The sequence below is a fragment of the Sus scrofa genome, chromosome 13 (genome assembly GCF_054392235.1).
Source record: "Sus scrofa isolate SSC_HxYL_T2T_F1_AM1 chromosome 13, Sscrofa_HxYL_maternal_Yorkshire_Landrace_v2.0, whole genome shotgun sequence".
NCBI lineage: Eukaryota > Metazoa > Chordata > Mammalia > Artiodactyla > Suidae > Sus > Sus scrofa.
Window position 1 is genome coordinate 39,365,590 of NC_139395.1, and position 27,958 is coordinate 39,393,547.

The window sequence follows — 27,958 nt, forward strand, 5'->3', positions numbered from 1 at the left end:
TCGGCGCCTCTGACCCCTGCCCGCCCCCATTTCGGGTAAATGTGTTGGGGAACTAGAAGAGGGAAGGTGAAGAGGTGCTCGGCCTGAACCCGCACAAGAGGCGGGCCTGGGCCGAGGCAGCCCCGCCCTGCCTCTCTCCGCCTCTCCCCGCCTCCACAGGAGCGTCCTGCGTGCCCGCCGCTGCCGGCTGGCACTGCGGCAGCGCGGGTCGCCTTCGCGTTGTTTGCGCACAGGTGAACACAAGGGACCCTGCGCCCAAACCGCCGCAGAAGGATCGGGACGCTGTGAGGGTGAGGAACGAAATCGGATTCCGCAGGGGGCCGGAGGTAGGGACCGAAGGACGTGAGCCCCACATCGGGCGGCGGGGAGGTGGTCCCTGCGGTGCCCGGAGAGTGGACGCGTCTTTACCGAGCGCTTCTTCGGGTCCGGAGATGCGCCGGGTGCTTGACTGTTTTGGCTGTGCGGAAACGCAGTCCAGCCAGAGTGGGGCCTTCCAGATCCTGGGGAGCTGGATCCTGGGAGCGCGACATCCCTTGCAGTTGTCGCCAGCCCGCAGCCACAGATAACCCGTCTTGGGTTTTGAAAGGGCGACCTCAGGCTTGTGGGTTGTTACCACACACAGAAACCTCCCTTGCTGGTGTGCTTTGAAGAACAGCCTTTCCCCTGCCTGTGAATGTTAATAATAGCTGGGAGATTTATTCTGCCCTGGGAGGTGGGGAAATCTGCAGGAGAAGCTTGACTTCTTTTGGGAAATATTTTTTTGAGTTTAAAATTTCAGCAAACTCACTCTTCTTCCTTTCCTTGCATGGTGGGTTTGGGGGGGGGGGGGGTTGGTTAGGGCTGTGTAGAGATCCTAGATAGATCCAGCTTTTGGTCTATCTCAAAAGTTCTAGTTTCATCTGTCCTCCAGATTATTTTCCTTTGGAAGGAGTGAAGTGGGTTTGTGTTTTAATACAAGTGCAAGTTTTGGGAACTTAAGTCAGGGGCCACGACACGCTCTCATTCAGTGTTCTCTCACCTGCAGCTGGAAGAAGAGATGTTCACAGTCCTGACCCGCCAACCCTGTGAGCAAGCAGGTCAGTACTGCTCAGCAGGCAGCAAGTGTGATTTTGTGGCATCACATGAAAATCCCAGCTTCAGCCCACAGCTCTTCACCCACGTCCCCTGCTAATGTTGGCTTAACCTCTTTGGTGTGCGACTCAGTCGCTCATTGGGCTTTCACCACCATTCCACAGATAAAAGTAATTCTTTTTGTCAAAGCTACACAAAACAAGGACTAACATGCTTGCTTTGTTTAAACGGTTTTTCCGGTTTGCATAATCCATTAGTTTGGGCCTTGTGGTTTCCCATACCCAGCTGTGTATATGGTCCACTTAAGAATATTGTTGATTTTGTGATGAACTGTGGAGTACTTGGATCTTGCCTCTCTTGCCAGCCAAGCGTTATTGCTGCCACAGCACCTACAGCATCCCCCACCCCCACCATGGGTCTGAGTTGTTACCACTGATACTACGGGTACATGTACAGAAGGTTTTCTTTCCCTCCCTCCCCTCCACTCTCTCTCTCTCTCTCTCTCTCTCTCTCTCTCTCTCTCTCTCTCTCTCTCTCTCTCTCTCTCTCTCTCTCACACACACACACACACACACACACTTCCAAGCCTGCCCTGCCTGCCTTCCTAAGGAGCACGTTTTAGGTGCTCAAGTGGAAGCCCAGAAGGGTCTGGCCTCTCCACTCTTGGGAGGCACCAGGTAATTATAGAGTGTTTGTCTAGCCCTAATGACAGCACAGCTCTAGGCTGCATTTCCTAAATGAATGAGACCTGGTCTAGTCCATTTTGCTTTGTGACAGGCTTTTCTGCTAGGGCAAGGGTTTGACTAAGGTAATCATAGCTTTTTACCTGAAAACTGCTGAAGCGCGTTGGACTTGAGACCAGCCTCGTGGCTGTGGTTAGCTTATATATGCTTACTTATCACCCCCGCTCCGCCCCTAAATTGGGTATTCAAAACACTTTGAAATTTAAACACACATACTGTAACACCACATATTCAGACTAACTTGCTACATTCCTTCCAATTTGGCAGATTAAACCTCTACCTTGTCTTGGTGGGTGGGGGGAATCCCTTAAATCTCTGTAGCTGACACTGGCATACACATTCTTTAAAAGTTGATGCAGAAATTTGCCTTTGTGGATAAACCAGTTCCTGTCTGGGTCATGTCCTTTGATCTGGAATCACAGAAAGTTGATCCAGGACCCCTTCAAAGGCTCTGAAGATCAATTCCACGTTAGTTGGCCTCCCTCCAGTTGCTATGACAAACGATTCCACAATGAGTAACCTGGTGTATAAGTCATTTGACACACTCGGGGCTAGTTCTGCGGAATACATTCCCAGAAGTGGGAATGCTAGTCAGATGGTATACACATTTGCAATTTTTATCTAGTATTGTCAAATTCCTCCCCACTTCACTCCCAGTGACAAAGTAGAAGAAATAAGGTGTTAAATGGCCAACTTTGACATCAGAAAGTGTCTGTGGCAGCATCTATACTGCAAGGTAATTAGATTGGGATGGCAAGAGTCTGCTGTTCTGAGCTATTGAGACCCACTGCATGACTGACTTTAAGTAGTGAGCATTGTGATGTGATTGAATATTGAGGCTGAATCTAACTCTATATGGTAATATATACATGCTCTTTTATTTTCTTCCAAGAAAATGTCTCCTAGAAATAATGAAGCAGTTGTAAAGCATAAGTTTTGATGATCTAAAAGTAGATGTTCTAGAACAGGACAGTATCTACCCTATTGCTGTTCACAGAACTTTCTGTGATGGTGGAAATGCTCTGTAGCTATACCATCCAGTGGCCGCCACTTGTGGTTACTGAACACTTAAAATGTGGTTAGTGAAGCTGAGGAACTGTTTTTAAATTTTATTTAATTTTAATTAATTTACATTTAAATACCCAATTGGTGAGAGGCATAGCTGGATTCTGAATTCAGTGATCTTCCTTTAATGCTAGTGTTTATCGTATTTCAGCCATTTAGTGTCACCGCTTATGTTTATGCTATAACAGTTCTACCAAGACTGTTATTTAGTCAATATTTTAATTAAATGTCTTCTAATCTTTTTAAAAAAAAAACTAGGTATAATTTATATACAATGAAATAATAGATCTTGTGTCCTTAAATTGCATATTCTTGCCTTCTGTCCCTTTTAGAATAGGGACAATTTATAAGAATCCTTTTTTTTTTTTTTTTAAAGGAGAAATTGTACCTAAAGAGCAGGCTTACTTTGATTTTCAGTTTTTTCCAAAGGAGTTTTGAAAGCTTTTGATAAATTTTGACAAATGCACATACTTATATACTCCACAATCCTATTAAGATGTAGGAGCATTTCTATTATCCCAGAAAGCACCAAGTGTTCCTTCACAGTGGATCCCTGCCCCAAACCTTCATGCAGTCACTGTTCTGATTTCTGTCATCTGTCTGTTTTAGAACTTCACATAAATGGAATTATTTCAGAAAATTTCTTTCTTTCTTTTCTTTTTTTTTTAAATAAATGTATTTGCTACTATTTTACTATGAAGTTTTCATTTACCCACATTAGTTTGTTAAGACTCAAGTAAATATTTGTTCATAACCATCTGGTTATGCAATCAATATTAGTTAAATTTAACAAGTAGAAATAGCCCATTATGATACATTATACATAACTATATAATGTAAATAACTATATAATTATCTTTATTCATAGGCTATATATTTAGTTGAAAACTATTCATATACTACATTTTTTTCTTTTGCTTTAAAATAGGTAGACATAGCTTACACATTATAATTAAAATGTAAATACCAGAGATTACATGACCCCTTTTGGAGGAACGCCTAAACTGGGGTCTAGTTACTCTTTTTTTTTTTTTTTTCCGCTTTTTAGGGCCTCATCTGTGGCATATGGGAGTTCCCAGGCTATGGGTCCAACCAGAGCTGCAGCTGCCAGCCTATACTACAGCCATAACAATGCCAGATCCGAGCCACGTCTGTGATCTACACCACAGCTCACAGCAACGCCAGATCCCCCGACCCACTGAGCAGGGCCAGGGATCGAACCTGCATCCTCATGGATACTAGTTGGATTCGTTTCCACAGTGCCACAACGGGAACTCCCTCCTTTTTTTTTTTCTTTTGGCCATACCCCTGGCATGTGGAAGTTCCCGGGTGAGGGATCAAACTCATGCCCCCACAGCAACCCAAGCCACTGCAGTGACAATGCCAGATCCTTAACCCACTGTACCACAGAGGAACTCCAGGGGTCTAGTTACTTTTCATTTGTGAAGACGTAGGTAAGACCCTATGCCTTCACTACAGACACAGGAAAAATGACTAAGGTTGAATTCTGATTGAGAACTGACATATCTTAGAAATTCAAACATGGTGCCATTCGCTTGCCCTCAGTCATCATGCACTGAACTTTATAATCATTGATTATACTTAAAATACAATATGGGTTTTTTTCTTGGGGGGGGGTTGTTTGTTTGTTTTTTGTCTTTTTAGGGCCACACCCACGGCATATGGAAGTTCCCAGGCTAGGGGTTGAATCACAGCTGCAGCTGTTGGCCTATACCACAGCCACAGCAACACAGGATCAGAGCCCCATCTGTGACGTACACCACATCTCACAGCAACGCCAGATCCTTAACCCACTGAGTGAGGCCAAGGATCTAACCCGCATCTTCATGCATACTAGTTGGGTTCGTTACTGCTGAGCCACGATGGGAACTCCTTAATTTTTTTTATTTATCTGAGATTATTTTTAAATGAAAGGTAATATCACATGTTTTAATAGAAAGGTCATATTTTTCAAATCCACATTGAAACAAATGTTATTGTAAATCATCTTAGGGATGACCAATAATATGCATGATATGCCGTAGGAAATACCAGAGAACTAAATCATGGCATTCCCTCCCTGCAAACACTGTTTTAGTCCACTCTTTGGAGGAAAGATAAATGGGTGTTGGAGCCCAGTTGCTGCTCTGCACTAAAAGTATGGTTCTCACTAAAGCCAGAGGAAGTGACTTAAGTATGCAGCTATATCCCCAGTCCAAATTCTACAAGGAAGGCCAGGCCCTGTTCCTGACTCCCCCTCATGTGTCTTCCCATTTTAGGCTTCAAGGCCCTCTCCCGAACTTCAGCCATCATCGCCTTGGTGGTCTTGCTTTTGAGCATTGCGGTGCTTGTGGCTATTACACTCATCCAGATTCACCAGAGGGAGGTCCTCCTTCCAGGACTGAAGGTAAGCGTGAAGAAGCTGGCATTGAAAGGAAGAAATGGACTCTGACATCGATGATTCATGAGGTACAAGAGAAGAAAATTATTTCCTCCTGCCTCCAGCTGGAACCAGGGGAAGGTGGGATAAGACCCAAGGGAGAAAAGACTGGACATGCTGGGTTTGTGATGTTTGAAGTGACAGATTGATAGTGGTGACACCTCCTAGGACTGTGTGGTCTTGCTTTGACTTCTGACTGTTGGAACCAAAGCTAGACTTCGTAGCCAAGAATTATAAATGGTTACCAAAGATTTACCAGCTTGTCAGTTCCCCTAGACCACAGAGCCCTGCACATGAGTGGAGACTAGAAGACCCGGGCTCTTCTCTTGGCCTTAATGTGGGTGAACAAAAATCAAAGACTTGAATGGTCTCCTTGAGCTGTGTTGTGCTGCCTCTCTTGAGTCTCAGCGTATGCCATGATCCCTCTGACTCTTCCCCCAGAAAAGTGACTCAGGTCCTTATGCTAAGTTCCAGAGGCCTCTCTCAGCCCTTGGTAAGCCCATCCCCAAATGGATGGTCTCTGGTAGACTGAAAACTGTATGAATCTCTTCAGTCTTAGCTGTAAGAATGATGGGAAGTGATCTCATTGAAGACTGTTAAATGAAGGGTAAAGAGAGTCAGCGAATCCTTTAGCCATTTTGGGTAGAAGTCAGCTAACTTGCTCTGTAAATGGCTAAACACTACACATTTTAGGCTTTGAGAGCTATTTATAGTCTCTGTTGCATATCTTCTTTTGTTTTTCTCTTCCTGTGACTCTTCAAAAATATGAAAACCTCTCTTAGCCAGAGGGCCATAGAAGCCAAGTAATTCAACTATATTATTTGAATCTCATTTAGTATTTTTCCTTGACCTCAGACTCCTTTCTACATCCTCATGCTGTTAAGGACTGTTCCAAGGCTATATTTGAAACAGGTTTTTAAAAGATAAAAAAGAAACTAATATTACGTTAGCTCTGTGGGTAATTTTGATCTACCATCCTGAGTCCTCTTTTCTAAAGGATTAAAGTAAAATCTTTTCTAGATAATGGAGCCTGGTTCTTTTGTAAGATATTTTACTTAAGAATCTCAGCCCCCCCCCCATATTAATAGCATGAATAAAAAAGTAAAAGAAAAGAGCCTTATGTAAACATCCAATGGTGAGAGGAAAACAAATTATCTGATTGTCTAATGACATTAGCTAAGGCCTAGAGAAGCTTTTTTCCCCAAGCTCCAGGCATTGCCTTCTTCTATAAACTATATAAAGTCAGGATTGCAACTACCTCCTTATACTTTGTAAATTGCTATTCAGTTGAGTGAGCATTTTTCCCTGAACTACTCATTGAACCTTTGTGCCAACTGGAAGTTGGACAAGCACTGTCACCACCATTTTGCAAGTGAGGAAACATAGGTTTGGCCAGTAGATGGCAGGAACAGAACTGAAACCCAGGAGCTTATGTTGTGGCTCAGCAGGTTAATGACCCACTATTGTCTCTGTGAGGATTTGGGTTTGATCCTGGGCCTCACTCAGTGGGTTAAGGATCTGGCATTGCCACAAACTGTGGCGTAGTTCCCAGATGTGGCTTGGATCCAGTGTGGCTGTAGCTGTGGCGTAGGCCAGCAGCTGCAGTTCAGATTTGACCCCTAGCCTGCAGCCATTAAAACAAACAAACAAACAAACAAAAACCCGAAACCCTGTCCCTCCCACTCCCACAGCCAGGGCTCTCTTTCCTTTTCTTTTCTTTCTTTTTCTTTTTTTTTTTTTTTTTTTTTTTTGGCTTTTTAGGGATGCACCCACGGCATATGGAGGTTCTCAGGCTAAGGGCTGAATAGGAGCTGTAGCTGCTGGCCTACACCACAACCACAGGGGACACCACAGCTCATGGCAATGCTGGATCCTTAACCCACTGAGTGAGGCCAGGAATGGAACCCTCGTCCTCATGGATACTAGTTGGGTTCATTAACCACTGAGTCACAACGAGAACTCTAGGGCTCTTCTCACTTACTTCCCACCTCTCCTTGATCCTAAGTTCTGAATGGGGGACTCAGGAGGAGACAGTGGCCTCTGATGGGAGAACACATCTTCCTCTGCATAGGAGGGAAGGTAAGGAGGATGGGTGCAGATGCAGGAAGTTTTGCTGAATGAGGGGAGGGACATGCCCCCAACTGGTACTGCTCTTAGGCCCCAGCAGCCATTCTTAGACTCTAGTACTATCCTTAGACCCCATAAATCAAAGGAACCAGCTCTAGCTGCACTCCAGGTACATCTCTCCAGGGGACAAGGGAATGTGCCCATGCTTCCCTTTTGAGAGGTGCATGGGACCCCAGAATCCAGGGTCTGTGTGGGCCTCCACCTGAGGGCAGACCTTACCACTGGTCTTAGGGGTAGAAAGGGGCAGCTGCTTGCAGGGAGAGTACACAGAGCATGGATGTGGGATCAAAACTAGCCCAACTTATACAGTCAACATACAGGTTCATGAGGCTGTTGACTCTGTGAATTTTCCCAGGGTGGGAAGAGGATAGGTTGGAGGCAGGCCAGGCCAGGAGTCTTCATTTATAAAACTTTCCCTCCGGCCCTTCGAAAGTTAAGATGGGCTAGTTAGGACAGCTGCCAGCTGCTGGCTTCCAGGTGTTCGGAAAAGTGAGAGGCAAGTCCTCTGTTTGTACTGGAGGGACATGGAAGAATTAGATAGAAGACTTGAAGAGTAAACCGAGTAGAGAAAAGTGGATCCCAGGGTAATATGGAGGGAACTGTCGAAGGAGGAGATCACACATGTTTAATGCTACTGTGTCAGGTGGGTTCCCCTAGTCAAAGATGCACGTGTGAGATGGTCATCTGGGGGTGACCCCAGGAAACCCTCTGGGGGATGGGGGAAGTGGGATGGATGGGAAGGCAGCCAATGGCGGGGCTGTTACCCAGTACCACTGTAGACAGCTGGGGCTGTCCTGCTGGGGATCTCTGGGAGCCAGTACAGAACTCACCTCAGGGCTGTCCTCTACCGTGGGCATACAGAACACCTGCCTCACAGTCATCCCACTCAAGGGCATGTTTACACACAAGCTTCCATTAGTCACTGGTTGAGGGCTGCTTCCTGAGGGACTCTCTAGTATTTCTGGTATGTTGTGGGCTCGGTGAGGTTAGGCCACTGGAGAAAGTCTTCAGGCAGGTAGAAAGTGCATAGTTGGACAGCACGGTGGTAAGGTCTAAGGCCTTGTGGGCAGGGAACCCTCAGTGACTATTCCACATAGACAGATTATTATTACTGCCATTTTGAAGATGAGAAACAGAGGAACAGACAGGGCAAATAGCTTCCTGCAGTTACACAGACTGGAAAGAGTAGAACTGGCATAGAAGGAAGAAAAGAGAGCAGAGAACATTGTTCTTAGGACATGGTTTGGAAGGACCAGTAGACACACCCTCACTAATTAGCATTCAGTTCAGAGAGAGGATTTTTATTTTTATTTTTTTGCTTTTTAGGGCTGCACCCGCATCGTATGGAAGTTCCTAGGCTAGGGGTTGAATCAGAGCTGTAGCTGCTGGCCTATGCCATAGCCACAGCAAGACCAGATCTGAGCCACATTTGCAACCTACACCACAGCTCACAGCAACACAGAATCCTTAACCCACTGAGCGAGGCCAGGGCTCGAACCTGCATCCTCATGGATCCTAGTTGGGTTCATTAACTGCTTAGCCATGAAGGGAACTCTGGAGAGGGGATTTTTAATCTCTCCAGAATCTTGGTGTCAGGCCCCAGCTGTAGGGAACAGAAAGTTGTATAACATTGGAATATTGGCTCAGAAGTCCCATTCTACTTCACCAAATGGGTTAGATGTAAGAAAATATAGATGTTCTAGACCAGCTGAACCAGGAGCAGAATGACAGCTCAGAAGGGGGCATTCCACATGCTTTTCTCAGGGTGTCCAGAGACCTTTCCTTTTGTTTTGCAGTGTGTACTAGGGGCCGGAAGGGCAAGTAGAGGTGGACGTGAGTGAATATAAGGGCTTTTTCACCGTTTATGTTTCATATCTGGAGCTTTGTTTTGCCTTTGTGTGCAAGTGACAGTTGTTTTAGAGGGGCCAGCTCCCCAGTGGCTTATCTGGAGTGCCCTGGATTGGAATGCTCCTCAAGACCCACATGAAAGGTCATCATATATGGCTATTAAAGCCAGCACTGGCTTATTTCACCTTCGTTTATCTTGGCTTACCTAACCTTGGTTTATCCGAGTTTAAAAGGAGAACTGTTAAAACTTAGCCAAGGGTAGAAATATCCCCAATGCCTTTTTCATTGTTACTGATCTGACCTGCTCTATCAGCTTGAAAAGTAAACATCAGGATGTCACTCAGACCTCCCCCTTCCTCCACGCTTTATTGTCGTTAAGTCCAGGATCTTCCTCTTTAGGTTTCACTCTCCCAGCCTCTGTCACAATTGTTTAGAAGCCCTGGAGCTTCTCAGTCCCACCTGATCAATACCCCACTGCCATTGCCACAACAGCCACAGGGTGTCACTGATGAAGAGGGGCCTGCAGAGCCCTCCTGTTTCGGGAACACAGCTTTTATGCCATGATCTGTTCAGGTCACATTAGATATCCACATTGGGTCACATGCTTGGCCATTACTCTCCAAAGTACAACTACTGGGCCAGGCTGTGTTAAAATCATTTCCTTCCAACCCTCATCCATTCTCAGTCATCAGTCTGATCTCCGGTGCCTTGTAGCCCACCCTGGTTCACCCTTTGAAGAATAAGAGCTGGGTAGTTGGTTTCTTCCTTTCTGGAAAGCCCCAGCTGCTTATTCAAATTGGTCTTTCTCCTCTCCAGCCAGATCTGCATACCACTTAACTAAGAGTTTGCTTTTAAGAGACTTTTGTCTAGACAAAGAAAGTCTGCCGTACATACTGGGTACCTTCTTACTAAATAGTCACCCTGTTGAGACTTGGTTTCCTTGAAACTCAGTGAAAGCATGGGGGATATAAGTACAGGTTTGAGACTCAGGCTTGATCCCAAGTCTGTGACTCTGGTTAACTATTTACCTCTATGAGCCAGTTTCCCTATCTGTCAAGAAGAGATGATGATAGGAGTTCCTGTCATGGTGCAGAGGAAAAGAATCTGACTAGGAACCATGAGGATGCAGGTTCGATCCCGGGCCTTGCTCCATGGGTTAAGGATCTGGTGCTGCTGTGAGCTGTGGTGTAGGGTCACAGACATGGCTCAGATCCTGTGTTGCTGTGGCTGTGGCTGTGGCTGTGGCTGGCAGCTATAGCTCTGATTGGATCCCTAGCCTAGGAACCTCCAGATGCAGCAGGGGCAGCCCTAAAAAGCCAAAAAAAAAAAAAAAGTCATTAAAAAAAAAGAGAGATGATAATACTTCCCTTATAAATGCAACACTAAAGCTCTTTGTGCAGTGTCTGGCATATTATAAGTGTTCAATAAATGTTTATTAATACAACTTATTATTACTTATTATAGTAATAATAATGATAATGATAATAGCAATGAACACATTTAGAATGGATAAAGAAGATCTGGTACATATATACAATGGAATATTACTCAGCCATTAAAAGAAAGAAAGAATGCCATTTGCAGCAACATGGATGGACCTAGAGATGATCATACTAAGTGAAGTAAATTAGAGAAAAACAAATATCATATGACATCGCTTATATGTGGAGTCTAAAAAAGTGATAGGAATGACTTATTTATAAAATAGAAACAGGCTCACAGACTTATGAAAACAAACTTATGGTTACCAAAAGAGAAAGGTATGGGGGAAAGATAAATTTGGAGGTTGGGATTAACATATATACACTACTATATACAAAATAGGTAGTCAACAAGAACCTACTATATAGCACAGGGAACTCTGCTCAATATTCTATAAGAACCTTTATGGGAAAAGAATCTGAAAAAGAATATATGTATTATGTGTAACTAAATCACTTTGCTGTATACCTGAAACTAATACAACATTATAAATCAACTATACTTCAGTTTAAAATTTTTAAATAATAATGATAAATACATCTTAGAAAGCTGATCTTATGACCTTTGCTTTTGCTTTTGCTAGAAGCTCACACAGTCCTTGAGTTTTGGACCACAGGGTTTGAAGACTCTTTCCTTTCACTTGACCCAGTAAGTGTGTCTTTAGTTCCACATTCAAGCCATGTTTTTTTTTTTTTGTTTTTTTTTCTGACACTGCATTAAACAGAGGGTGACTTAACGGCATTTCATCCAAACATTACCCACCTAGTTGAACTTGAGGAAATTCATTCTCCTCTCTCCTCTCCCTCTATGGAACCACATTAAGTTGTACTGCTTTAGGCAAATGAGCTCTGAAAACTGATTAAAGACCAATTTTTCCATTTTTGAAAATACCAATGAACTATGACGGGGTGGGAGTGGATCATGTCAGTGAGAAGTAAGATTGGGCCTCAAGGCTACCCCTGTCGGCACATGAGCAGGTGCCTGAGGGGCCTCCATTTCTCCAGGCTCAGAGCACAGTCTCTGGCTGCACCCATTCTGGTCAAAATTGAATCCTATTTTTCTGGAGTTACAAATACAAATGGACTTTCTTCCTTCTTTCTGGTCTTGGCCCAGCCGCTCTGAGCATTCTTCATGAAAGGTTGGAATAAAGAAGCTTGGAGACAGGCAGGCACCCTCTAGAGTAGCTGCTGTTCTCTTATCAGCATCAGGCCTGGAGGGGCTGTGGAGGGGGTGGTGGGAAGGTCAGCAGCAGAGGGAAGGGAAGAAAACAGACTGCTACAGAGGCTCAGACCTCTGGAGTACCTGGTGTCCTTCAGTTTCAACTTGTGCTTTAATCTCACAGTGAGCCTCTGCCTGGAACAGACTGTGGACAATGCCTCCCTTGTGCAACATGGGGGGTGTCATGTCAGGATCCCAGGCAACATGCATCAGGATGAAAAGCTAGGTACAGAGGCTGTCCAAGTTCAAATACCAATGTACACGGGATATTCTATCTTAATAGCATGAAGAAGCTAGAGCAACAATTTTTTTTAATTTGGTCCTGTTTCAAATGAAGCAAGCATTTGTGATAGAAAGTTCAGAATCAGGGGATGGGTTAAATCAATTATTGTATATCTCACAGCGATTGTGATGAATGTCCTAAAAATCATGATATCAGGAGTTCCCATTGTGGCTCAGTGGAAAACAAGTCTAACCGGCATCCATGAGTACACAGATTCAATCCCTAGCCTTGTTCAGTGGGTTAAGGAGCTGGCATTGCTGTGAGCTGTTGTGTAGGTTGTAGACGCAGCTTGGATCTAGTATCGCTGTGGTTGTGGCATAGGCCAGTGGCTACAGCTCTGATTCAACCCCTTGCCTGGGAAACTCCATGTGCTGTTGGTATGGCCCTAAAAAGAAAAAAAATATCATGATGTCAGTATTTTTATTGATAGGGAGAGATGTTCATAATACACTTTTTAAGTAAGAAAAGAACATTGGAGATGATTATGTGCATTGTAATTCTGTGTTGATTTAAAAACATGTTTAAACATATATGTGTCTACGTAGCTGTATGCACGTAGTATTATTTGTTTTTCTTTCCTCTTTTTCTTGCTTGGTGATTTTATTTATTTTACTTCACTGATTTTTCTAGAGAGCCTGTATTTATTGAGCAGCTACTAAGCATCAGGCAGATGGTCTCCTCTTTACTTCTGAAAGGAAGTTGTCTGAAGATGAGGGAACCCAGAGAAGCTAGACCTTCTACCCAGTATCATAAAAGTGGAAATTCATCCAATTTGACCTCTAGAACCCAATGTCATCTTCCCTCCCTCAGGCGAGGCTAACTAAATGGTGGGTTAATTGGGGAAAAGCTGCCACCCAGAAGCCTCTGATGCCCTGAGCTGACTTCAGGCCCAACCGTATACTGACCCAGGTCAGCATAACTCACTCCAGTGCCCCTAGGCTACTAATGCAGACTCCTTCCTGTACAGGTCCAGTCCAGGGCCTGGGCTGGGCCGCACCTTCAGGCGAAGCTCCCCAGTACCTGCCTCAAGCTGGGTGAGATGGCCAGCAACACCAACCTCCTGCCATTTGTTCACACATGTGTCACCAAAGTGGGATAATATGTCAACATTCATTAGCACTTTGGTTTCTTCCCCGTTAAGTGGGAATACTTTCATTCTGAAGGCTTATGCAGATATCAGTGTGTCTCTCCTTTGTGAGAACTTTGTACCGATGGTTTCCTTTTGGTTGTTTATTCCCAGGCTGCTAGGTTTGGAAGTTTGGAGAATAGAGGGTAGCAGGTGGCTGACTATTCATTTTCCTCCTGAGACCCCAGGTGGCTTCTGTTCCCCCACGGCAAGTCTGGATGAGGAAGAATCAGGAGAATGTCTTTGCATGAGGGATGCCTGGGGTATTCATTTTCAACCTTGGCTGCATATTAGGATCAACAAGGAAGTTTTAAAAACTGGTGGTGCCAAAGATTCTGATTTAATGGGTCTTGGATATAGCCTTGGCATTGGAAGTTTCAAAATTTCCCCAAGTGATTCTAAGGTGTGTCCAAGTCCAAGAATTGTGGCCTAGAACACTTGACCCACCTCCCTCCAAAATTCATGGAGGTAAAGTTGGTTTGGAGAAAACAGTTTTTTCTTCCTGGTCAGCTCCTGCCTAAATGAAGAAGTGTGGGTTAAGCTTTTGGGAGGAGTCAGGGTTGTCAGTAGCCCCCTGGGAAAAGGGATCCTCAGAGATGTTGAGCCTATTTCTGACTCTCCCTCCCCTCTTTTACACAGTATGGAATCGTGCTTGATGCTGGGTCTTCCAGAACCACAGTCTACGTGTATCAGTGGCCAGCAGAGAAGGAGAATAATACTGGAGTGGTCAGTCAGACCTTCAAATGCAGTGTAAAAGGTAAGGCCAAGAGTGTCCCAAGGTCCTTCAGAGGCCTGCAGGGATCCTGAGAGGCTGCCTGGAGGCAGAGACTGAGCATCGGGCTTGGTATCAGGGAAATATGAGACCTCCTGTTAGTGCTGCTACTTATCAGTGCAGTGACCTTAGGCCAGTTCTTTGCTTTTCTGGGTTTCAGATGTCTCATCTATAAAATGGGGGAGGAGCTCAAAAATTGTGGATGGTGTTAGCTTCTACCCAGCTGCACTTTCATGAATGCTGGTGGACCCACTCCTGGGTCTGAATCACTTACAGTAATAGCTGTAGCCTGAGTATCAGCATTTTCTCACACTGGTTCTTTGAGTCCCAGTTTGCTCAGGATGATGTAAAAAGGGCCAGATGGTACATGCTCCCACAGTGGGTTGTGTTACAGAAAGGGAACCCTGAGATTAGTGAGTCTGAAACATTTATAAAGGGCACCTGCCTTTTGCTCTGGAGGGAAACCCTATCTGTATCTTCCAAGCCTGTTTGTTATGCAAATATCCTTGAAAAGATAATCCAGAACAAAGGCAGTCATTGCCTCTTGTCACAAGACATGCAGAAACAGGAGAAACTCATGGAAAATTGTATACCAATAGGCTGTGTATGTCGGTAGGGAGGTATCACATAGAGAGAGGTAGACAGGGGTGGACGGTAAAAATGTAAGAATATCTTAGGTCACAGGCTGGTTAAAGAAGGTGGTGAACTCTCTTTGACCGGTGAGCTGCCAACCCTTGAAAAAGAACTTTATCAGCATCTTTAATGACTCTCCACACACTCCCTGCCTCTGCCACAACATATCCTGAATGTTAGGTTTACTGTTTGCTTGTTCATCTTTATAATTGTGTCCTTGGGCATTGAGTTTTTCCTGTTTTTGAAAATGAAATCAAGCACATACTTATAATTGAAGCTGAACATTTACTCTTCTGTAATGTATTTTGTTCACTACCACTAGGTGTTTAAAATTCATCTATGTTGTTATGAGTAGCAGTATCTCATTTATTTTTCCCTGTTGATGGATATTTGTATTTCCCCAGTAACTAATAATGTTAAGTATCTTTTCATATATTTATGACTATTTCTGTCTCTGTGAAATGCCTTTTCATGTCTTTTGCTCATTTTTGTACTGAATTGCTTGACTTTTTCCTACTGGGTCATAGGAATTCTTTGTATATATTCTGAATATGAATGCTTTGCTAATATTATTATAATATAGTTGCTAATACCCTCTCACAGTTTATGGTTTGTCTTTTTAGTTTCTTCATAATATTCTTGGTCTGCTATATGTAAAGCAGGTAGCAAATGCCTGGCATACAGTGGGCACTCAATAAGTGTTAGCTATTATTAATCATGGGGCACCACACTTTAGAGCTCCCAGTGGATATCCTTGCCAAAAGTTTACTATCACCCAGTTTTAAGATCTGTTTTTACCCCCCAGTTCAGCCAAGTCAGTCTTGATGGCTTCTGACTGTATGGAGAGGTGGCACTTTCATGGGGAGGGACATAGGCAGTCTCTCAGGGGAAGGGGCCCTTGGCCCATCCTGGATGTGATTTAGGGGAGAGGCAGGGTCATGGAGCCTACACTACACCCATAATTGGATCTTCCCTTTGATCACAGTAGCCTCAGGGATCCATATATACTCAGAATGACCAGAAGACCACAAACTTCAGCTCAAGTTAAAGTCTGGCAAGTGTCACCCCCTCGAGGACATGTGGCTTAGCCAAGCATAATTTGGGCTTTTAGTTTCTCAGTTGCAAACTTTCTCAGGTCTCCCCTTCCTTGGCCAGTTTGAGGAAGTAATGAATGCTTGCTTTCCCAGTGGCATTTCTTGGATTTCTGGGTCCCTAAAAATGTCTTTCTTGGGGGTCTCTGGTGAGTATTTGTCCTCAGGTGCTGCTGTTTTCCATGAGTTCACTGGGTGCTGCCTTAGTTGCTGGTCCCCACGCTGGTGTCTGTAGAGCTGGCTGCTTGCTGTAAAGCCATTCCCTGGCTGGCACTGTTTCCTTGCCTGGCCTTCATATCTTTCACAGGGAGCAGGACTCGTGCTTACTGCTGCCTTCTCCCACAAGCAACATTCATGTTTTCCCTTTAAACCAGCAGTTAAAAATTCTTTAAACTCTACTGGAGCGTAAACTTGAATACCTCCTCCATGGCAATATCTTCAAGAGTTGCCCCAGGGACTAGGCCACTACGGTGTTGAAAAGCATCCTTTGCTTAAACACATGCCTTTTGCTTCTGTCCACCTCAAATAAGTCCTATACCATCTGTTCAACACTTTAAAATTCCTAGACTGGAATAGCACTTTTAGCTCTTTTCTTTTTTTTCTTTTTGGCCATGCCTGTAGCATGGGGAAGTTCTGGGGCCAGGGATCGAACTGTGACACAGCAGCAACCTGGACCACAGCAGAGACAATGTTGGATCCCCAACCCACTAAACCGCCAGGGAACTCCTTTAACGCTTTTCTTGGGGTTGTGAGTCCCAGTATCCCATAAGCCTATGAACCCAATTTCCTTTTCCATCTGAGAAGCTTAAGAAACTTATGAAAATAGGCCCTCAAGGGACATGCTCCAATACTCCACATTTCAGCATTCTAGCTGGGCTTCTAACCAGTCCCTATCCACAGACCAGCTCTGCAGAATATATTTTGTTTGCTCTAGATTGGACTACACAATCCCCTTACTATAGTGTTATGAGCTGATTTGAAAATCTCATTGATTGCTTGCTTCATTTATGTATTTAATAAATATGTATTGGGTGCCTGCTGTTTGCCAGTGCTGTTCTTAACACTGGGAATTCTAAAATAAACAATATACAAAGTTTCTGCTGTTATAGAACTTATAAATGATGGAGAGACAATAAATAAATGGGTATAAGATGTATGGGAGACATGCTTGAAGAGAAACCAAACCAGGTAGATAGGTAGAGAGTGATCATGCTATTTTAGACAGTATCATCAAGAGAGAGCAAAGAAGGAAAGAGCAAGCAGAGACAAAAGTGAGATGAGAGGGTGAACTGTACATATGTTTGAGGGAAAAACAAGCTGAGCAGAGGGCATAGCAAGAGAAAAGGCCAAAGGTGGCAGTTGCTCAGCTTTTTCTAGGAAAAGCAAAGGGACCAATGTGGCTGGGGCAAAATGAGTAAGAGGAACAAAGGTAAGAAATGAAGACAAAGCCGTCCCTAAGGCTGGCTCATAGAGGGCCTTGAGATGCGGTAAGGGGGTTGACTTTTACTCTAAGGAATTTTTTTCAAACTATATTGGGAAGCCATTAGAAGATTCTGACCAGGGAACTAACACAATATGACACGATTTTAACAGGTCCCTTTGCCAATACAGAACACATACCCAAGAGATTAAGATTAACCAGGGTTTTTAGAGCAGTGGAGAAGGGAAATGACATTATGGCGGTTTGGCCTAGACTGATGCTTCTCACCATGGGGCAGTTTTGCCCCCCAGGGAACATTTGTCAATGGCTGGGAAAGTTTAGATTGTACAACTGGGTTTGGCAGTGCTGCTGGCATCTAGTGGTAGAGGACAGGGATGCTGCTAACCATTGCACAACACATAGGACAGCCCCCCACAACAAAGAATTATCCAGCCCCCAACATCAGTAGTACTGAGGCTGAGAACCTCTGACTGAGAATAGTTCTGGGGAATGGGGTGAGAAGTACTCAGATTTAAGAGGTATTTTGAAAGAAGAACCAAAAAGGTTTTATGATAGAGTAAATGTGTCATCTAAATTGATGGTGTCTGAGCATCAGTTCTGACCCAAGTAACTGTGTACATGAAGGTTCCATCTCCTAAGAGTGGGCAACACTAGGGGTGGAATTGGTTGAGGACATGGCAGGGATTAAGGAATTTGGATTTGGACATATTAAGTTGGAGATAACTATAAATCTTCTAAGTCAGGGACAGCAAGCTTTTTCTGGAAAGAGCTAAAGGATAAATATTTTTCACTTGTTGGTCATATGGTCTCTGCTGTAACCATTCAACTCTCCTCCTTTAGCATGAAAAAAAGCCATAAATGATATGCAGAAAAACTAGAATGTATGTACTTCAAGAAAACTTTATCTCTTTTGTACATGCCTAATGGGATATACCCTACAGACAAAAGGAACTTTAAAAAATCTGGAAGTTCCCCTTCGGCGCAGCAGTTTAAGGATCTGGCATTGCCACAGCTGTGGCGCTTGTTGCAACTGTGGCATGAGTTTGACCCCTGGTCTAGGAACTTCCACATGCCACAGTGTGGCCAAAAAAAGAAAGGGGAGGGAACTTTTAAAAAAATCTTGGAGGGAGTTCCTGTTGTGGCGCAGTGGTTAATGAATCCGACTAGGAACCATGAGGTTGCGAGTTCGATCCCTGCCCTTGCTCAGTGGGTTAACGATCCGGGCGTTGCCGTAAGCTGTGGTGTAGGTCGCAGACGCGGCTCCGATCTTGCGTTGCTGTGGCTCTGGCCTAGGCTGGCAGCTACAGCTTCGATTCGACCCCTAGCCTGTGAACCTCCATATGCCGCAGATGCAGCCCTAAAAGACAAAAGACAAAAAAAAAATAATAATCTTAAACTTTTCAATAATCCTACATTGGTGGTAGTGCTGGTATTGTCATTGTCATACTGGGACTGTTATGTGTGGATTGTGAAATAAAGCAAATGAGTCATTAGGTTGGAGGTGCTGGGAAATAGGATTTTTTAGCATAGGAAAAGGAAGATATAGATATAAGAGCAGTGAATTCAAGGAAGAAAACTGTAGTTTTGAATGAGAAATACCACTAAGTATGTATGATGTATTTTCTCTTGAAATTAACTTTTCCCTAGGTGTGTCTTCTGGAAAGGCTTACAGTGAGCACCCTAGCTTCCAAATTTTGGATGCTAAATTCCACTACTCAATTAAAAAAAAAAAAAAAAAAGGATTTCTTGAAGAAATGGCAGATTCCGGATCTGGGACAGGAAGTGTATAAGGTCATTGATATGTCTTATATCAGAAAGCAGAGAAGTTCTTAAAGGTTTCTGGGATCATGTCAAAAGGACTCAGCAGCCAAATTGAAGAGCTCCCCTGGACAAAGATGGGCCATCAATAATAACTGGGAGTTCCCATTGTGGCTCAGTGGATTAAGGACCGACACTGTCTTTTTGAGGAGGCAGATTCAATCCCTGGCCTCACTCAGTGGGTTAAGGATCCAGTGTTGCCAGAAGCTGTGGCATCGGTCTCAGATGTGGCTGGGTTCCAGTATTACTGTGGCTGTGGCACAGGCTGCAGCTGCAGCTTCCATTTGAGCCCTGGTCCAGGAACTTCCATATGCCCCAGGTGTGGCCATAAAAAGAAAAAAAGAAAAAAAAAAAGCATGATAACTGCAGTGAACTGAAGCATATCTAATATATCTTTAAATTCATATGTTCTTCAAGATCCAAAACAAACAAAAAACCAAAATCCCTCATTGGTTAAATTAGGAAGATACTGGAGATGTGATCTATATTTTTTAAGCTTATAAATCAAGGGCAAGTATCAAGCACTCATCCTGCCTTCCCTGTACAAACTGTATTCTAGGGTAGCCAAACGGTTAATGACTGGGAAGTTTTCCTCTTATAAAAACATTTTACAGAATAGAAACAGACCCACAGACTTTGAAAAATTTATTGTTACAAAGGGGCCAGGTCCAGGGTGGACTGGGGGTTTGGGATGGAAATGTTCTAAAATTAGGCTGTAATGATGGTTGTACAATGATAAACACAGTAAAGTTCATTGAATTTTTTTAAAAAAAGCATTTTAGGTAAAAAGTGATGCAAGAAGATGGAAATAAAATATCACCATTTCATAAACCCTAGTGGATCTAAGCAGTGATCACTGATGCCTGTTAACAGCATACAGAGAAAAACAACCAGACACTTATTGGAAGTGCACATTAATCCCTATAAATTACTCTTTCTGAAAAATCCACACCTGAATCTGATTAAGCCTCTGAATTCAGTTGCCAACTTATAGGAAAAAGAAAAAAAAACTGGGACCAAATAACATTAAATGAAGCATGGGGATGCAATCAACAAATTCTAGGCTGTGGGAAACTCTATAAGGCAAATGAAATTTCAAGGAAAAAAATTTAAGTATGAAGAAAAAAACGGAAAGGGAAGGCAGAATTTATATATTAAAAGAGACTTAAGGAGTTCCCTTGTGGTGCAGTGGGTTAAGGATCCAGTGTTGTCACTGTAAGTGGCCCAGGTCACTGCTGTGGCATGGGTTCAGTCTCTGGCTTGAGAACTTCCATATGCCATAGGAGTGGCCAAAAAAAAAAAAAAAAAAAAAAAGAGAGAGAGAGAGAGTGATTTAAAAGACATATCAACAAATTATAATGGATGGTATTTTGACTCTAGTTCGAACAATCTAGATAGAAATGAGGTGGTGAAAAGGAGAGAAAAAATACGAATATGGAGGGTGCATGGGATTTGTTACACTCTTTTCCATACTTTTATTTATATTTCAAATTCCCATAACGAGAATTTTTGTTTGTTTGTTTGCTTGTTTTTAGGGACACACCTGCTGCATATGGAAGTTCCCGGGCTAGGGATTGAATCAGAGCTACAACTGCCGGCCTATGCCACAGCCACAACGATGCCATATACTTAACCCACTGAACAAGGCCAGGGGTCAAACCCACATCCTCATAGATACTAGTCAGGTTTGTTAGTGCTGAGCCACAGTGGGAACTCCCATAATGAGAACTTTTTAAAAGGAGGACTTGGGTCATTTTTTTCACCTTTGAAATACCTCCTTCCCTACTTTGGGAGTTGACTCATTGGTGTGACCACATGGCACTTAACACATACACCTGTTTTCAACCCTCTACTAAAACCCAATAATTTCCAAAGCTGATTTGTTTTGTATTTAAAAGTTGTACCACTCTTGTTGTTTCCTGGGAATGCTATGAAGTGCAGACTGCTTGCTTTTCAGGCTCTGGGATCTCTAGCTATGCGGAAAACCCCCAGGATGTCCCCAAAGCCTTTGAGGATTGCATGCAAAAAGTCAAGGGGCAGATTCCAGCCCACCTCCATGGATCCACCTGCATTTACCTCGGGGCCACGGCTGGAATGCGCTTGCTGAGGTAAGGGCTAGAATGGCATTGAAGGAGCCTGTTGGAACAAAATAGCCTGGAATGTGTTGAACCTTTCTATGACTATAACTCTATTTCTGGGAATAAGTCCAAAAAAAAGAAGCCCATATTCTGCCATAAATTCAGGCTTTAAAAATTAGGAAATGTTTAGTCTTTATTTTAATACTCAGAAATAAACGGTTCTAAAATTGATTCCCTTTCCCTTGATTTTACTGAGAACTCTGAAAAAATGGAAAGGAACATAAAATCTACTTGAGACATAGACCTCTAGTTTTTACAAAAAGTAAAAATAACCCTAACCCTAACCCTTTTACTTTTTTACAAAAAGTAAAAACTGGTTTTGACCCTCTGGCATTTTGACACCTATGAACAACCAGTTCCACTAAGTTCAACCCACTCTATTACTAAGCTGTGTAGCTTCCATTCATGTACAAAATGTCACTGAGATCTGATTTCAAATAATGGGATTTCTAAACCTCACCCCAGTCAAAGCCTTTGGAGTTATTACAAAACAAACATCTCATTTCATCCAATTAAGCAGTTCCTTCTAAGTATGAAGCCATGACATAGCCCAGTTGCATTATTTTCGAATGTCCTTTCTCTTCATTTTTTTCTCCATTACATCATTTCCTTGACCTTGAAATAAAAGAACAATAGGTTTAAAAAAAAAAAAAAAAAAAACACCAAACTGAAATCTATCTAAATTAAAGGGTAGAGACTGCTCTATACTTTGAAAATAAGGCTTTCTCCCCAAAAGATGACACTCATTCTGCTTTGAAGCCACTTTGTCTGTGATCCCAGGAATGTAAAATTACATGTATTTTCTTCATTTGCCCACAGGAAGAAAATACAAAGGAATAAACAAACAGAGCCACTTTAACATGACTATTAAAAAAAAAAAAAAAAAAAAAAAAAAAAAAAAAACCATGACACACCCTCAGTTGGATGGGGCATTTTCTTTGCAGTTTTCCTCTCCTGTTTCTATCCCTATGCCCTGGTTGACCACGTAGAATGCAGAAGTAAGTCATATTTCCTTGCTCACTCTTGAGATCTCCGGTGTGGTTTCAAAATTATTGAGTTGGAGTTCCCATCATGGCTCAGTGGTTAACAGAACCAGACTAGCATCCATGAGGACGCGGGTTCAATCCCTGGCCTCACTCAGTGGGTTAAGGATCTGGCGTTGCCATGAGCTGTGGTGTAGGTCGCAGACGTGGCTCAGATCCCGCATTGCTGTGGCTCTGGCTTAGGCTGGTGGCTACAGCTCTGATTCAACCCCTAGCCTGGGAACCTCCATATGCTGCCGGTACGGCCCTAAAAGACGAAAAAAGACAAAAAAATTAAAATTAAAAAAATAAAATTATTGAGTTTACCTAAGATAGAAATAACACAGAAATCCCTTCCTTCTGCCTTTTCTTTCTTATGGAAACAAAAAACCAATCTTTTTCTTGCTGCTTTCCTCCCAGTCCTTTCAGTGAGAAATCATTCAAAGGTTCTATCATTTATAGTCCATGACAAAACCATGGAATAGAAAGTTCATCACTTGGGAAAAAAGTGAAGGTCCCACTTGAATAAATTAAATATTAATTCCTCCTTGTAAAACTTCCTGATGGTGATCCATTTTTTCTGAGGAACTAGCTGATATTTTAATTGCTAGGAATGTCAAATATATTATTTAAAAAAAAAACAATAATGAGAGTCCTTGAGTTGGGAACTGATAAAACTAGGAAAATTCTTAATTATTTTCCAAGCAGTAATAATTTGCTACTGAACTAGAATGGACATCTGGTTGTAGCATTGCCCTTTCTTCTTCTTGAACCAAGAGTGAGCCAGTGCCCTTGACTTTTTTAAAACCCACTAATGAAAGGGAAGAGTCTCCCAAGTGAGCTTTCTTCCATAGGTTAAAATGGCAGTAGATGAATGATATAATTGTTATATCATGAGTGTTATGTTATTTTGCCATTCCTCCATGGGTCAGCACACAATGGATTTCAATTCAGTGACAGCCATGATGGCCATCATATCCTCTCATAATGATGCCATCCCAAAGAGCATAGCAAGGACAGCTGAGAACTCAACCTTTTTCCTTTCCTCCTACCTCCTAAGCTCCCCTTCCTTCTGGCCTTATTAGAGGGCTTCTTTTTACGGTGCCCGAAGAGATTACTTATGCCACTCCTACATCTTCACCGTTATTTCCTCTGCTGATCTGAGAGCAATAGTGATTGACCAAGAAGCTCTTTTGATTAGTTGGTTGCTACAGAGCAGAAAAGGAATAGGTAGGGGAAGAGAGAACAAGTGGTATTTTTACTGGCAGTTATTTTCCTGCTTGGCAGTTTGACAGGTAACAAGTGCATCCTGCCTTCGTGGTTGCCTGGTAGACTTCAACTTGCAAAAGGGGTTGCTATATCTTATATACATCTGGAAAACTGTCCCTGCCTGCAGGGGGTTGGGAGGTTATTTTAAGATTGTTGTCTAGGCACTCAGCCTTTTGTGTTCTGTGCCTTGCATAGGTTGCAAAACGAAACAGCAGCTAATGAAGTCCTTGCAAGCATCCAAAACTACTTCGAGTCTCAGCCCTTTGATTTTAGGGGTGCTCAAATCATTTCTGGGCAAGAGGAAGGGATATATGGATGGATTACAGCCAACTATTTAATGGGAAATTTCCTGGAGGTGTGTGAAAACAAATGCATGGTTTTTAATCTTTCTGTTTATCCTTTCCCCTGTGTTGGTAGCTTTAGCAGAGGTGCATGCCAACAGAGCCATCTGTCCTGTGTCATTTCTATCATATAATGCATTTTGGAAACACCTATGATACAATAGCTAAGAAAAGACATATAGCTGGGGCAAAACCTTGGGCAAGATGTTAACAGAATCAAATGCATGGGGGAAGAAAAATACCATCACTTTATTAGCTAATTAGAAACTGGAGGCTGAGGAGGATCCAAATCTAGCAGGTGGGCTATGGATCATTTGAAGGGTAACTAGAAAATGACCCTTCCAAGAAGTTCTGTTGTCATCTGGAACTTATAGAGCCCTTAGGTAGCCTGCTTCCCAACTCATTCTGTGTCCTCAGATCTCCTCACGCTCTAGTCCCCATACCTCTCTGCTCCTTTGGTGCAGAGACAGCTGACTCCAAGAGGTAATCAGCATGTCAGAGAGGGCATAAACTGAGAGCACCCATACCATGTCCAGCCTAAGACCTATTTTCTTCCCTTTAAATATATTTAATTTTATTTAATTTAGTTAATATTTTGGAAAATTCACATAAAAATTTACATTTCTAGCTTCTCCTGACCCCCTCACTCCCCAAAAGTTGGAAGAACTGGTCAAAGCAGACTCACATTCTTGCATGGCAACAACTAACTAGAACAAAGAGTAGATCATGCATTCCAGACTTTGCCACGGTCCCCACCATTCCCTATTGCTATGCCTAATTTATTTCACTCATTTATGTTGCCTGTCCAGTCCTTGTAAACATTTGAGTTCACCACCCTTAAAATAAAGGAGAGGTCTGGCTCTGAATGCTCCCCATGTCATATTTCTTACAATAAGAGATGAGTCTCGGGTGGAGGACCCTGGCCAGTCAGAGACAATACCATTGCTCTTTTTTCTTTCTTCTTTTTCCCACTATGTAGAAGAGTCTGTGGCATATGTGGGTGCATCCGAATGGAGTGGAGACCACAGGTGCCCTGGATTTAGGTGGTGCCTCCACCCAAATATCTTTCGCAGCAGAAGAGAAGGTGGGGCTGAACACCAGCGACATTATGAAGGTGTCCCTGTATGGCTATGAGTACACACTCTACACACATAGCTTCCAGTGCTACGGCCGGAATGAGGCTGAAAAGAGGTTTCTGGCACTTCTTCAGGTACATGAGCTGGGGCAACAGGTGTTCCCTCAGGGGTCTTGACTGAGGGGAAGATGCCTTGCATTTTAGGTATCTGTCCTTTCCACTCCAATTAGAAGGTACATGGAAACAATAGCATTTTCCTATCTACTTGTGAGGGTTCAAGCTCTCTCTCTCTGATGTGCTGACCATTTCCAATGTATTTGAGTCAAAAGTCCAGGGGAGGAGTTCCCGTCGTGGCGCAGTGGTTAACGAATCCGACTAGGAACCACAAGGTTGCAGGTTCAGTCCCTGCCCTTGCTCAGTGGGTTGCGGTGAGATGTGGTGTAGGTTGCAGACGCGGCTCGGATCCCGCGTTGCTGTGGCTCTGGTGTAGGCTGGCAGCTACAGCTCCAATTAGACCCCTAACCTGGGAAACTCCATATGCCCTGGCAGCGGCCCAAGAAATGGCAAAAAGACAAAAAGACAAAAAAAAAAAAAAAAAAAAAAAAAAAGTCCAGGGGAATTCCAGAGCTCCAGCTGTTTTGTAAATGATTCAGGACATGGGATCCCTTTATCCAGACAAATTGTTTTAAACCAATAGATAAATAAGCCTGACAATGTTGAGACTGCCCTGAGTATAGACGAATAATAAAAGTGGTCACAAGAAAAATGTTTGCTGACAGAGGAGACAGCAGAGCCCTCTCCAGGCTCGGCCTCATTTTATTGCTTTTTGTTTTTCGTTTTTGTTTTTTTGTCTTTTTGCCATTTCTTGGCCCGCTCCCGCAGCATATGGAGGTTCCCAGGCTAGGGGTCGAATCGGAGCTGTATCGGCCTCATTTTATTTATTTATTTTTTTAATTTTAATTTTTATTTATTTTATTTTTTTTGGTCTTTTTGACTTTTTCAAGGGCTGCTTCCCGTGGCATATGGAGATTCCCAGGCTAGGGGTCGAATTGGAGCTGTAGCTACTGGCCTACGCCAGAGCCACAGCAACGCTGGATCCGAGCCTGAGTCTGCAACCTACACCACAGCTCACAGCAACGCCGGATCCTTAACCCACTGAGCAAGGCCAGGGACCGAACCCGCAACCTCATAGTTCCTAGTCGGATTCATTAACCACTGCGCCACAACGCAAACTCCTCGGCCTCATTTTAGATGAGTCTATATTAGGCAAGTTTGAGGCCCTTTATATGGTGGGATTTTAGAGCAACCAAATTCCATCATATTGGTCAGTAATTCACATGGTAACTGCTTCCTGGCACAGATGGCTACTTAAGTCACTAATATAAACTTGCCGTTAGGGAGTTCCCATTGTGGTACAGTAGAAATAAAACTGACCAGTATCCATGAGGAAGCGGGTTTGATTCCTGGCCTCACTCAGTGGGTCGGGGGTTCAGCATTTCTGTGAGCTGTGGTGTAGCCCACAGATGTGGCTCAGATCCTGCTTTGCTGTGGCTGTGGTGTAGGACGGCAGCTGTAGCTCCAATTTGACTCCTTGCCTGGCAACTTCCATATGCAACAAGTGCAGCCCTAAAAAAGCAAACAAAACAAAACAAAAAACCTTGCTGTTAGTACTGTGTGTGTCAGTGAGGGCACTAGCACCGTGGATGCAACCCGAGATCCCAAACTCCAGTGCCTGGGGGACGTCAATCTCAGCCATGACTGAGAAGGGAAGATGAAGACAAAGGGAAAATGAAGGGAAGGGGCCTTGACCACTTAGAGGGGTACAAGGCCAACAACTCAAGCCCACAGATCCTGGCCTCTGATGGGACCCAGAGGCAGGGGACAAGGGCTGCTCAGGCTAGGAGCATAGTGGACACAGCATCAGTAGGTTAACCCCCGCACTCCAACCTATTTGGTCACTGAGGAAGGAAGCAGTATTCCCCAGCTACTAGCATGCAGAAAAGTTGGGTTGGTTTAAAAACACAAAGGTGTTGGGAGTTCCCCTTGTGGCTCAGTGGAAATGAATCCAACTAGTGTCCATGAGGATTCGGGTTCAATCCCTGGCCTTGCTCAGTGGATTAATGATCTGGCATTGCTGCGAGCTGTAGAGTTGTAGTGTAGGTCACGGAGGCAGCTTGGATCCCATGTTGCTGTGGCTGTGGCATAGGCCGGCAGCTACAGCTCCACTTCCACCCCTAGCCTGGGAACATCCATATGCTGCAGGTGTGGCTCCAAAGAGCAAACAAACAAACAGACAAAAACAAAAAACAAAACAAAACAAAAAGCCCACAAAGGTGTCATCAGCAGAACTCACTTCTTCAGACCCCCACATTTACTGAATAGTCATGCACCAGCAGAACTCACTTCTTCAGACCCCCACATTTACTGAATAGTCATGCAGAGTCGGTTGTGAGAATTCACCCTCCAATTCTGGCCTATTCCCCCAACACTTTTCTTTCAACCTCGGGAAAGTCTGGAGCCCCAGTACACATGCCACACGTATTGTCGGGAGAGGCTGAGCACTGCTGGGGAAGGACAGGGCAGGGACCCTGCAGGCAGCCCTGAGCTACTCTTTCATGGCTTAGGAGACCCAGTGCCCACCCCAGACTCGCATCTCCCCCCCTCACTCAGCCAAACCAAACCCCACAGGGAACCCAACCAAACTTTTCTGTCTGCGTCTCCTCGTCTCTGTCTCCTTTTATTTCTAGCAATGCTTAATGTCCTTTCCTCTAGCTCTGGCCCTGGAGGGGGAGGAGGGAGAGGGGCTCCTCTGATAGGAGAAGGGAGGCAGGTGAAATCACCCTTTCCCCAAGGTCAGTGGAAGTCTGAGAAGCTAACCTCTTAAATTTGACTGGCCCTGAGGAAGTTGGTGTGTATGTATGTGTGTGTTTACACCCACAAACTCCTACAATGTTT

At 43.7% G+C, this 27,958-nt stretch overlaps 1 protein-coding gene and 1 long non-coding RNA gene across 10 annotated transcripts in view; one reads left to right on the forward strand and one right to left on the reverse strand.

Moving 5' to 3' along the window:
* Positions 1 to 27,958, reverse strand: part of LOC110256427 (uncharacterized) — a 193,100-nt gene that overhangs the window by 132,359 nt on the left and 32,783 nt on the right. The window lies entirely within an intron of this gene.
* Positions 171 to 27,958, forward strand: part of ENTPD3 (ectonucleoside triphosphate diphosphohydrolase 3) — a 35,361-nt gene continuing 7,573 nt past the window's right edge. For 2 of the 3 annotated variants that reach the window (XM_003358380.5, XM_084987856.1), the window contains exons 1-7: positions 171 to 326; positions 1,025 to 1,076; positions 5,159 to 5,286; positions 14,043 to 14,160; positions 21,116 to 21,266; positions 23,783 to 23,942; positions 24,908 to 25,138. In XM_003358380.5, coding sequence (XP_003358428.3) covers positions 1,037 to 1,076; positions 5,159 to 5,286; positions 14,043 to 14,160; positions 21,116 to 21,266; positions 23,783 to 23,942; positions 24,908 to 25,138 — 828 coding nt within the window. In that variant the 5' untranslated portion in view covers positions 171 to 326; positions 1,025 to 1,036. The remainder of the gene's footprint in view (positions 327 to 1,024; positions 1,077 to 5,158; positions 5,287 to 14,042; positions 14,161 to 21,115; positions 21,267 to 23,782; positions 23,943 to 24,907; positions 25,139 to 27,958) is intronic. The other variant, XM_005669376.4, reaches the window with a different exon arrangement.